The 13,236-nt window shown below is 43.4% G+C and overlaps 1 protein-coding gene across 1 annotated transcript in view; it reads left to right on the top strand.

Moving 5' to 3' along the window:
- Nucleotides 1–7,611: 7,611 nt before the first annotated feature.
- STOX2 (storkhead box 2) overlaps nucleotides 7,612–13,236 on the top strand; it is a 116,316-nt gene continuing 110,691 nt past the window's right edge. The window contains exon 1 of the mRNA XM_012643999.1: nucleotides 7,612–9,202. Coding sequence (XP_012499453.1) covers nucleotides 9,037–9,202 — 166 coding nt within the window. The 5' untranslated portion in view covers nucleotides 7,612–9,036. The remainder of the gene's footprint in view (nucleotides 9,203–13,236) is intronic.

Genomic DNA, 13,236 nt, shown 5'->3' on the forward strand with positions numbered 1-13,236 from the left:
TGAGTCTCTCAGATTTTGGAACCGTATCTCTGGGTTCAACTTTCTTTTATTGCCTTCTGACTCTTTATCGTAGCTTCTAATTCGAGTTAGGCCTTATCCCTAACAGAATATTTTCCCTGCTTTCTACTGCGAAGCCACAGGGATAGGTAGGAAGCACTTCCCTCACTGGCACAGAAGCAGGGCCCCTTGGAAACCCATTTGTAGATGAGACCGGGTGTGGACCATTGGATCCAGTCTAGTTTGTGTCGTGAAGCACGTTCTACATGTAAAATGGTAGGACTTGTCCCTTTCCTCCGCTGCCAGTGTCTTCAGCTTGGTTGGCCCTTCAGAACAGTGCTCCCTTGTTCTCTGGGGGACGGGAAAGCAAGTCGGAAGAAAAGCCCAGGGCATGCGAGTTAGGTTGGATTTCACATTCTTGTTACTGGAAGCACTTGCCGTCATACGCAGTTACCTGAGCCAATTTTTTTTTTAAATAAATGGAGTCATAACAGAACCAATTCAGTGTATGTCTGGCCAAAAATTAAATTTTGGTAGCAGATCTTGAGTCTTCACCCTTGTAGTCAGGGAAGAGAGAAGAACAAATAGAGATACCCCCAAACACTACTATTTTACATTTAAAAATATCTGATCCTACAGTTAATTTTTCTTATCTCCCCACTTAGATTTATTTGTTCCTCTGATAAAGCAAAACTTACTTTTTTTGATTAGTCTCCTTCCACTAAAAGTAGGGTGACCATATATCCCCATTTGCCCAGGAGGGTACTAGTGTAAGCATTTTTTCCTAGTGTAATTTATAGCATCCTTCCTACTTTAAAAAGCATCCTAGTTGAATAATAAGTAATATGTTAACTCTAATGAAAGCCATTGCAAACTATTGTTAGTTTATAGTTAACCCTCTGTGTTTGAAACAGAAGTTCCATGGCACCTTTAACATATCATATGGATAATAATAGGAAGATTTAAGATTATCCATAAGCCTAAATACTTAAACTGCTAAAAATATTGAAACAAAGTTTAAAAAAAATCTTTCAAATGGATTTAGCAGAAATTATTAAGTAACAGCATCTCTATATTTTTCATTCTATATTAACATTAGAAATGTTACTAGTAATTATTAAGTGATATCACATAAAAGTCTTATAATTTGCTGGAGTTAAATAAGTGATTCTTAAATAGAATCTGGAATTTAAATATCTGGAGACTTTTTTTACAATTATTGTAATTTGATAAAACAGGAAACTATTTGAGCTTTGCTTCTTTTTTTGATATATGATTTTAATTGTTCATATATAACATTTCCTTAAATTACAGGAAGCCACATGCTGGAAAAAGGATCCATCCCTTAAACTCCATCTGTGTTGTGGTGTGGTTTTTCATTGGCTTGGGAAGCAGCTCTGTGGTGACCTGCAAGCAGAATTGAGAAAAGAAAACTTTCCAGATTGATTAGTCTGACAGAGGCATGTGGATTTAACTCTCTAAATCTCATACACCATCTGTATAAACGAGCTGGGGAGGTCATTTGAGTCATCTGAATAAAATGCGTCTTCTATTTTACATGCACATAGATTCATAAAATCTTGTGAATAAGACAACCTAAAAATTTGGGGGGTGGTCTAGCAACAGGAAGATTTATATAAATCTCATTCAGACTCCACAAACAATTAACAAGAAAACCCTAAGTGTAGTGAGTGCTCACTTCAGGCGATACAGAGGCAGTGGGGTGAGGCAGGAAAAAAGATCCTGGGCTGGGAATCTCAAAAATGGAAATCTAGTTCTTCGAGATCTGTGTGACTCTGGGCAAATGCTTTACTGTCTCTGAGCCTTCGTTTTATCGTCTTTACTTATGATAGCGACCCTGCCTCGCCTGCCTTGCTTGTAGGGCTGAATAGACTGTAAAGTGCTATGCAAACATAAGGCATCATTTTTCCTTAGATGCAGGAATTCTTACCTATCAATGGATATGAGGGAAAATGAAGTAGGTATAATATTTATTTCTTTATGATCCTAAATCCACGGGCATTTGATTCACCTCTGCTAGGGGCACAGCACTGAAGAGGGCCTAAAATTAGCCCATCGTGGCACACTTTATTGAGGGCCTACTGTTTGAAAGGCACTAGACATAAATGATTAATAAAGCGAAGTCTTCCCTGGCCACTGCATCCTAAATTGCAAACCTTCTATCTCAGTCTTCCTTCCCTGCGTCATTTTCTTCCGTTACGCTTATTGCTATGTTATATTCTATACGATTTACTAATTTGTGTGTTTATTTTCATCTCCTCCCATTAGGATGTAGATCCCTTAATGACAGAAGATTTTGTTTCTGTTGTTGTTTTGTTGTTTGGTTTTTAAACTTTGTATCCCAGTACCTAGAACCATTATTAGCACATAGCAAGTGTTCCGTGAACAAAGCAGTCATTGTCTCAAGGAGCACCTGAGCCAGGGAAGCAGGCAGGCATCTTTGCACGGTATTGCATTGCATGACAATGAGGTGGGTGCTGTAATAGGAAGGCCACCTATTGTTATATAAACAGGACGAAGGCTTCTAAACCTGCAGGGAAATGGGAAAGGGGGAGAAGATGGAAAGTCTTTCAGAGAACTGACCTCAGTTTGAATCTTGAAGGATGGGTCAGAGTTTTCTAGGAGGCGAAGGAGGTGACAGGCATCCTATGCCAACAGGGCAGCTCCTAAGAAGTCCTGAGACGGGAAATGACGTTGCTGAGAAATGTGCATAGTTCGATGTATTATACACATTGCGATGAGTGCCCAGCGTGATTCATTGGGGCATCAGAAGAAAATGTGAGAACTTGCATTTATCGTGAACTTTTAAGTAAAAAGTACAAAGGAAATGATGTGTTAAAAATTGATACCGGGATTGGCGCTGGGTGAGTGTGTCTGGTGGCATGTGCCACTTAAGGATGATCTGGTGGGAGCCGTTCTGTGCGGCCCTGTGCCGTCTTTTTCCTTTCAGTGTGTGCTCTTCAATTGCAGTTTATCTGTGCTCGTTAAATGGGTTTACAGCTCACATGATTGTCACGAGTTGATAATGGGATGGGGACTAACCATGACAATATTTTCGATTGCACAAAAGTCCACCGATTATCTTGTAGCAAAATACTTCAAGGACTTGTTCAACATAAAGAATAAGGTATGCATTTTTCTTTATAAAAGGGTGAGAATTACACTTTTGTTTGACAAGGTTAGTGCCAGTCACTATCATCTGAACAAACCACCAATATTGCGATTTTTAGCGAGTCTTTCAGGGTTAGTCAAACAGGAGCTGCATGAAGAAGTTCACGAAGACGTCATGGAGAGAGTCTTAGATGGTCCAGTAGAGAACTTGTCCTACCTACTGGAGCCTGTAAGAAGAAGCAAAAGTTACATTTGTTTACGCGAGGTAAGCCTGAGATGAATGGGGAAAATTTAAAGATTTACTTTGTGAATTGTTAAAATTGTCAATCATATAAATCGGACAATTAAACTTCTATTCTTTTCTCTCAACTTGTGAGGAGGTTCCGTGGCACAAATCAACTATTGTTTCATTCAGAAGTTTGTTAGATTCCGTGTGAGAAAGGCTGTTGTTTGTCTGTTTGGGTTTCAGAAAAACCTTAGGTCTTTCTAGAGGAAGTCTGTTCTCTGTGAGAGCATGCCTGGTGGCTCCTGGCTTTGTAAATGATATTTTGGTGCCATCTTTGCTTACTGGAAGCCTTGTGGGTATACCTTTAGATTGTTCAAATGAACAAATATAGCTGCTGCACATGCTAATTTGCAAAGACAGTATTTTGGTATGAGACAGCTTAAAAACTGAGACAGCATAAAAAATGTGATTGCAAAGCTGGACTTAGGGCCTGTAGACCAAGGTCATGGTGAGCTAGTTTCTTTTAGTTAAATGAACAGCCTGATTAACGAACTCTTCTGATTTTGATGAAAATATTTTAATCATTTTGAGGACAGACTTGAAAGCTTGATAAAAGAGCCTTATAGATATTTTGCCAAATAAGGCAGCAGTAGATATCACCAGATATATAGCATGTGTGGAATAAAAACAGATTCTGAGGTTTGCTTCAAGTAACAAGGTTTATTGAGCAGAAGTCAGCTAGAACTTTCACAGCTAGAGAGGAGAAGTCAATGCCTGGCTTCAAAGCTTCAGGGGACAGGCTGACTCTTGCTAGGAGCTAATGCAGCTGGTGACTTTAAGTTGAACCCAGTGCTCGTTTATCATTCCAAAAATCCTAGGGCTCTTAAGAATCATGCTAAAGCTACTTTGCCTGGGCTCTATAAATGCAACAAGAAACCCTGGATGACATCATATCTGTTTGCAGCATGGTTTACTAAATATTTTAAGGCCATTGTTGAGACCTACTGCTCAGAAAAAAATATTTCTTTCAAAATATTCCTGCTTATTGACAGTGCACCTGGCCACCCAAGACCTCTGCTGGAGATGTACAGGGATATTAATGTTGTTTTCATGCCTGCTAACACAGCATTCATTCTGCATAGCCCATGGATCAAGGAATAATTTCAACTTTCCAGCCTTATTATTTAAGAAATATATTTTGTGAGGCTGTAGCTGCCATAGAACATGATTCCTCTGATGGATCTGGGAAAGTAAATTGGAAACCTGGAAAGAATTCACCATTCTAGATTAAGAACATTCGTGTTTCATGAGAGGAGGTCATGAATATCAACATTAATATTAGTTTGGAAGAAGTTGATTCCGACTCTCATGGATGACCTTGAGGGGTTCAAGACTTCCATGGAGGAAATATTAATAACTGCAGATGTGGAGGAAATAGCAAGAAAACTAGAATTATAAGTGTATCCTGAAGATGTAACTGAATTGCTACAATCTCATGATAAAACTTGAATGGATAAAGAGTTGCTTCTTGTGGATGAACAAAGAAAGTGCTTTCTTGAGATGGAATCTACTCCTGGTGAAGATGCTGTGAACATTGTTGAAATGACAACTAAGGATTTAAAATATTATGTAAATTTAGTTGATAAAGCAACAGCAGGGTTTGAGAGGATTAACTTCAATTCTGAAAGAAGGTCTACTCTGGGTAAAATGCTGTCAACAGCATCGCGTGCTAGAAAGAAATCTTTTGTAAAAGGAAGAGTCAATCGATGTGTCCAACTTCATTGTTGTCTTTTCATTGTTGTCTTCTTTTAAGAAATTGCCACAGCTGCCCCAAAGTTAGCAACCACCACAGTGATCAGTCAGCAGCCATCAACATCAAGGCAAGACCCTCCACCAGCAAAAAGATTACAAAGGCTCAGATGATCATTAGCAATAGAATATTTTTAAATTGAGGTATGTGCATTTTTAGACATAAGGCTATATTGCACACTTAATAGACTACAGTAGTGTAAACATAACTTTTTTATGCTCTGGGAAACAAAAAATTCGTGTGACTTGCTTTATTGCAATATTCAATTTATTGGAATGGTCTGGAACTGAACCCACGATATCTCCAAAGTCTGCCTCTACTAGGAAATATTCTGAAGTAGTCCAGGAAAAGATTTCTACTTGCCTTTTCAAATTATTCATAAATAAGTAGACATGCTTTGGGCTATGGAGATAGCTTCATATGATTAAATTAATTTCTTTAAACAGGGAGCTGGTGTGGAGATAAAAGTTCACCCCACCAGCGTTCTGCTGTCCCTGGGCATGGGGGTGAAGGGTGCTGGGCAGGTATCACTCCTTCACTGTTTCCTGCTCACACGTTGCCAGAGGTGGGATGAGAAGAAATAAAATTGTAACTAGCAGTTTGGAGCCTGGGTTAAGGAAGGCAAAAACACACATTTTGCAAATGTGCCTGTGGACAAAGCCTCGGTCAGTTAGCTCTTCCTCCCAAATAGCCATCAACTCACCTCCATTCTTTCATACGAACTATTAATATTTTCTTAGTTTTCAGTGAAGTGTGATTCACACTTACTTTCCAGAAATATTCCTAGCTGACCCCTCCCTTCAAACAGATTCATCCTCTAAGATCTTTTTAGGTAGAAATTCTCAAACTAGCACCCCTTCTTTGCTTAAAACCCTTCAGTGGTCCACACTGCCCTGGGAATTGAAAGTAGAACCTTGAACGTGGCCTGCAAGTCTTTGCCTGATCTGGCTCTTCCCTCCCTCAACGACCTCATCTCAAACCTGTCTCTTCTTATGCTCTAGTTCCAGCCACATTGACCTTTTTTCACATCTTCCAACAGAAGCCAAGATTATTTTCTACCTCGGGGCCTTTGCACAGGCTGTTCCCACTTTCTGAAACACCATTTCCCCCCATTCTTTGCTTGGGTGGCTCCTCACGCTGCAGATCTCAGCTCAACTGTCATTTCCTATACAGATTATTTTTCTTCATAGAATTCCACACTATTTGTGCACTTATTTGGTTACTGTATCTCTCCCCTACTAGACCATTAGCTGCATGGGGCCATGTATGGTGTTCTGTTTGCTCAGCATCCATCACAATGTTAGCATCTACTAGACGGTCAATAATTACTTGCTCAATGAATGACTATCACAGTTGCCATAGCAATCATCATTAGCCTTAAGTTTTAACTATTATATAATCATTCATATAACCACTTTTGGCTCATGAGAGGTATCGAGTAATTGTTGAATGGAATTGAGATATCTAAATGTCAATTCTCCTACATTCATTAATACAATTGTTTTTATTACCTTTATGGTCCTTTACACAGTTAGCCTTCTATAGCTTCTAAAGCTGTAGTCTTTCTGTTCTTAGCAATTCTCTTCCAGGTAAGGAGGCATTTCACAAAATGTGGCTTTTGAGGGACTATCCCCCAAAATGCCACTGAACATTACCTAATTGGTTTACAGTTAGTAATAAATTTTGATGAATGTAAATATAAGTTCCATATGATACTTAATGATTATTTATTTACCCCGGGTGTTCCAAGAGATAGTTACACGGGCCCAGGTTACAGAGGGCAGGTTTGAGATACTGAATGATGGAAACTCCAGTTCTAGATTCTATAATGCCTATGGCTTAACCCTGCCCCCTTCTGCCTGGTTCTCCAAGAACCTTCTTGGCCCCCAAAGAATTCCAACCTTGGAATAGCACCAGATTGTGCTAGAACCTCCTGAATCCTAACCATTTAGAACGCGCTGGCTTTTTTTTTTTGTTGGTGTCAGCCTGCTTAGAGCATATCCCCATTGAGATTTAATGTCTTGTATCTTGGCACCTGTGAATATGAAACAAGCATAAAAATGATTTTGAACGTTGCGTTCTCAAAGACGAAAGAAATGCGCAAACACGTCAAAATGCGTTGTTGAAAAAAGGAAATCAGATTTATTTTTGTTGTTGTTTACAGCACCAAAGCATTTTTGGAAACCCGAATGGCGAAATAAGCGTTTTTGCAAAAACGGCAGGGGCGGAGCGTCGTCGGGGTTAGCAGCACTGTGGCGGGGTGCCTGTAACTCGGCGCGACCTCTGGGTCCGGGCCCCGCGTCCCCGGCCCTGCGCCCTGGCCCGGGCGGCGCATCGCCCCCTCCTCCTCTCGCTCGCCGCGCGCATTGTTGTCCTTTAGCGATTGGTTGTTGGAACAGACACAGCTGTGCAGAGCCGTGCCGCGTAAAGGGCTGTGGACTTGAATGCAGCGTAGCCGGCTGGTGGTGACTTACACCGGGGATCGAGAAGGGAGCGAGGAAGAGCCGGAGGCCACTGGCACTGCGTCTTCCCGGCGGTGTGGACAGGGCGCCCGGCGTTTGCGGCTGCCGGAGAGCTCGCGGTGGCGCCCCCTCCCTCTGGCTCTGGCTGACTTCGGGGTTGGCGCAGGTGGGCAAGGCAGGGCGCCGCAGATCTCCGGTTCCCACGAAGGCGAGCTCGCTGTCTCTGCGAGGGGGAGGGGCCATCCTAAAAATATGTAAATATCCGAGCGCCGACTTCGCGCTGGGGCACCCGCCAAGGTCCCAGCGCCGCCGCCGCAGGGTGTTTTACATGAAAATGAGAAGCCTGACACGATCCGCGCTCTGACTGAAGGCTGCTCGGTGATTAGCATGAGACTGGGCGGCTGTCCTGCTTCCTGCCCTTCAGTAGCCATTCTGCGCGCTCGAGACGGAGCAGCCGTGCCACCGTACGGGGGTCGGTCGGCGGGCTCCGCATCCTTGGCAGCCATGGCTCGCGTCGCCGCCTCGGCCAGTAAGTAGGAGCATGCATGTGTAGGGGGCACATGTGTGTCGGCGCACCCACCCACACACGGCACCCCACCCCGAGCCTCGGGAGGAGGAAGATTGACGAGGCGCTGCAGTCGCGGGGACGACTCGGGTTCTTCCCGGCTTCCGCAGGAGCCCGCCTGCCGCAGCCACGGTCCGCAGAGGCTGCTCGGTTCCCTGTGCACACGCGCCCCCGGCCCGAGCCTCTGTAATGAAGACTGCCTCCCGAGGACTGCGGGGGAGGCAGAGCCAGCCTGCGCCGGGGACTGCGGGCCGCGCGGCGGAGAGGCCCGAGGGGACAAGACTCGGACGCTGTCATCCCCACGCCTCGCACTGAGCCACCCGGCGCGGTGGGTCTCCAGCCGCCCCTCCGGCTTCCCGGGCGCCCGATCCCGGGTCAGCCCCGGAGGCCTCGGCTTCCTCGTTTGCTTGAGTCTTTTGTGCGGTGGCTCACAGTTGGCTAAGCACTCCTGCGCTGAATCGGGCCATTGTCTGCGCTCCCATTGCTTTCACGCTGCAAGTCTCGGCGCCCCCACCCCGCCCGCCCCCTCCCCGCCTCCTCCTGGCCGGGGAGCCTCCTAACGTGCCTTTCCCCCCAGGAATCTGGAAGCTATAAGCCGGGCGGATTGCAAATGAAGTGTAATGCATTGTGGGACGTGTGTAAAATCGGAGCCTTCGCCGTGGGGGTGTGGGGGGGCGTGGGGAGGGCCGGACCCGCCGCTGGCGGTGTAGACGCCGACGAGGAGGGGCTGGGAAAATGTGCGCAGAGCCCGCCCGGGTCGTGCCCGCCGTAGACTGATGAAGCAGCGCGCTGCGCCCCGGCGCTGAGGCCCGGAGGATCGGGGCAGCAGGTCGCCCTCCCCACCATGAAGAAGACCCGGAGCACAACCTTGCGGCGAGCCTGGCCTAGCTCGGATTTCTCGGATCGGGCCTCGGACCGCATGAGGTCCCGCAGCGAGAAGGACTACCGCCTGCACAAGCGCTTCCCCGCGGCCTTCGCGCCCCAGGCTTCGCGGGGCTACATGACGTCAGGTTGGTAGCCGCGTTTCGGCCCCGGGCCGGGTCCGCGGGGCGTGCTCGGTGCCGCGGCCGGGTGCTTGCGGGAGAGCACGGGCGGTGATGGATGCGATAAGTTATGGGGAAAGCAGGGAAAAATTAGCTCACATCCACCATTTTGTACCTCCGCAAGATCCACAGCAGGCCCTCTCAATATGGGGTTTGAGAGCTATTAGTTAGGTAAAACGAGGGAGGGGGGCGAGCCGGGCGTTTTGGCTGCAGGGAGATAAATGACTGCAAGCTCCGCGCTGCAGCCTCCTTGGGCTTTGTGGACGAGCCTGCGTGCAGTGTTGCCTGCAGTGCCGGGCTTGCTCGCTCCTGCATTGTGGCCGGTTACCTTCGTGGGGATTTAAACAGCCCCCTTTTCTTAAAAGGGAACAGGTTCCATGCACGGTTCCGGATGGCTCTGCATACATCTCCTCCGATTTGCACGCAGAGAACTATGTTGGAGCTCATTGAATGCATTCTGTGGGGTAATGGTGTGTATGCGGTTTGAATGCTCACATGATTCTGTGTGGATTTAACGTATGTTGCTTTGAATTAGGTTGTATGGAAAGAATGGAGGCCGTATCATGTATTTGCACGTCAGACAGGAAGGACAAACAAAACGGTAAATGGAAGTGAAAGCTTCAGAAAACATTGCATCTTAAAATGCAGTGCTGTTAAAAGCATTTCCCCAAGAGCCAGTCCTTTTTGGAAACACAACAGAATGGCTTTGGTTTGTGATTTGGGAGCCCAGGGATAAAATACTTGAGGAAATGCTGAAGGAGGAAAATGCTGATAATCTTTCGTTGCTTTCTCCTCACTTGTTGTTAACCACTCGAATGTCATGATGTGTAAGGCATCGATTTTTATTTATTTTTCATTCTGGAAAAAATTAATTTTCTTCTAAACACAATGTAATGGGAGAACCGAGATTTTATGTTATACCACAAACTATACCAAATCATTCTAAACCCTGTCTTAACTGGGAAGATTGTTTTAAGCTTGTGGTTGGTACTAATAGTCTAGCTTTACTATCTTTCTCCTAAAACAGCAGGTCCTTTTTAACTGGGGTCAGTGTCTCATGCTTTAAAAATGTCTTGTGACCACATTTCCATGAATATAAGACCTAAATAAAATAACCGTCTTTTTTATTGCAAAATCAGGTGACATAAGGATGTTGTACTATATTGGCAATAAGTCTCCTTTGATTTTTCTCTTTCATGAAAAGCCAAATTTGTAAAGGAAGTCACAACTACAGTTTATACTTCAGTCATTTAAGTCACTGCTGTTAGTTGCTGTATTCTTTAGACTTGTGGTAGTAAATTTTGAAATACACTTAAATCCAAACCTAACCTCAAAACACATATGTACATAAACCCATGTCTGCGCTGAGTGTTCAGATAATCCTGGGTTTCATGTACTTAGGGTTTGAATGTCTTCATTCCACACTTAGCAGTTACCTTCTTTCTTGCACCTCTTAAGGAACCAGTCCTGATAGCAGGTATGAGGCTATAGGAGGGCAGGTGGCCATAATTGCTTCACCAAACTGCAAGACTCCTTAACAATTTCAGGCACATTTCTGTGGAGCCTGTTTTTGTCTATCTTGACATTGCTTCAGTAGGATCATATTTTCATTCTTTGCAAAAGAACTTCTCTGCTATTGCTGGTGCTGCAAGGCATTTTTGAGGACTTGAGGAGGAAGCTTTTAGTTTTATTTGATTCTCTTATTTCATATCTTGACCTACAAATTGTAAGATAGTCTTAGGGTGACAATGAAGGGTAACCCACTTCAGATTGGTGGTTTTCTGTCCAGATTAATGCCAAGAGCCAGAAGATCAAAAGGTAGTGGGGAGAAGAGTGATGTCATTCATTCAGCATTTTATAGACTGTCCCCAAGAGCAGACTGCCTTGCTAGATTTTCGTGGGATTATAGGGTTGGATGTAACATAGTTTTTGCCCAGGGAGGGAGGCCTATCATTTATTCTTTATTTTAAATGTTAGTTCATATATGGAATAAAAAGCAGGTGTTGCTGCTAATGGAAAGAAATAGTAAATATTAAGACAAACACCTACAGTGAACATTGGGAGAGTAGGTGGAGTCTTTCCCATGTGCAACTTTTGGGGGGGGGTGGGGGGAGTGAATCATGTCTATTTCCTTTTCAGATATGGCTCCTTTCAAACTGTGAGTACTGACAGAAATAGATGGTATATTGACAGGCTTTGCGATCATTTATAAGAAGTTCTCTTCCCCCTAGGAAATGTAAAGGAAATCCACTTGTATCAGGTTAGTGACTGGATATAAACAGCCTTTGTCACATAAAATGGAGTGGAAAATGAAGCAGCTTAGAAACACATGAGACTTTTCACATTTCTTCTATTTCTCCAGGCATTTGGTTTAACAACTACTCATATTATCATACTTTATTTTTAGTAAAAAGGGTTTTTTGTTGTGGGTAAATTACCTGGGTTCAAAGGACAAGATAAGCCTCTTCAGAGATATACTAAATAACTTAAAATAACTTCAGTTAGGAGACTGTTTTTAGAAGCTCCCTCCCACCCCAGTATTCTTGAAGATTATGGGAAACAATCATTTTTTTAAAAAAAATTTAGGAAATGAGAGATCCTTGGAAATTTTTAGAAATAGATATTAATAGCTGTTCTTTTGGTCTAGCATACCTATCACACAGTAGGTAGTTCAAGCAAAATTGCAGGCTTCTATAATGGCTTTCTAATGAGACAGCACCCTTTCAAAGTCTGTTCTCCACTAATAAGTAATTACCACTGTGAAATGTGATTTATAGCAATAGGCTTGACATTTAGCCTTGGCTTTTCCTTTACCTTCAGGATAAACTACACTTAAGCTCAAGAGGTTAGAACAGGCACCTATAAAACTAACGAGATCTTGCAAAAAGGACAATTAGAAAATTCTGAAACTTTAAATCTCGAAGACCATGCCTTATATGACTGCTTAAGTTCCCAATTGCTGCTACCAAATCTAAAGTAATCCTAAGAATTCACAAGCTTCCTAGCAACCACTGAGTGAGTTCACAGGCCATGAGATGAGTTCATTGTTCATCTTGAATATTAATTTCCCAGTGGTAGTTTCTGGGCAGAAGAGGGGAAAGTCTTGCCTTTTGTTCAAATCAAAATGAATAATAAAATGTGCATGGCATTATCTGAAGAATTGGGGTTGGACCAAATGGATATGGAATCATTATTCTACATTTTCTAAAACTAGAAATTATGATATGAATTAACTAGCGATAAAAGTAAAACTCCCCACAAAGAGGGAAATCTGTATGATGCTTACGTAGTACTTTATGTATGAAAACAGGCACAGGTACCTCCGTGAAATGATTTTCAAGGCCCTAAGCCTTTTGTTGATGAAGCTGTTGGAGCTTTCTCTGTTAGAACTGTGTGAACTGTGACCTATTCATGCAAATGATGCTACTAACTTTTATTTTACTTCACTCTCCCCTCCCCCAATCCTGGGGATAGGTGCTTGTTTATATCCATATATAATGCCACCAATGTTTTGGGGACATTCTTACTAACCAAGATTGGAAAGTGATTTTTCCACTATACAGGTTCCCCAGAGCATGTTCATAAAAGGCTTTGCTTATGAATGAGAAAGCAAAGTCATGACACATTTTATTTAGTTTGATGTTTGTTTTAAATAGCATCTTAAAGAAATCAAGGAGACATTCTTAATACTATGACTTTAAAGGATTTGAAAAGAAAGAGGGAACAAAAGTCCTAAACTGACATCTCCTGAAAATTGCCATCAGTTTTGTCTGCTGATTGGATAAATATAACCAGTGGAGAGGAATGGCCAGCACCTCACCTTGAGTCGTTCATTAGTTTTCATTTTATAGAATCTAATTCTGGGGCACATTTGCCTGTGTGTTCCAGTTCCTTATGTTATTTTAAGAGTTTTCTGGGAGTGGAGGGTGGACACTGGAGGTTCTAATCTGGGCCTGCCACGAACCAGCTGTGTCCCTGGCGGGTAACATGACCTCCCTCTG

Source organism: Propithecus coquereli, unplaced genomic scaffold, assembly GCF_000956105.1.
Source record: "Propithecus coquereli isolate 6110/MARCELLA unplaced genomic scaffold, Pcoq_1.0 Scaffold203, whole genome shotgun sequence".
Classification (NCBI taxonomy): domain Eukaryota; kingdom Metazoa; phylum Chordata; class Mammalia; order Primates; family Indriidae; genus Propithecus; species Propithecus coquereli.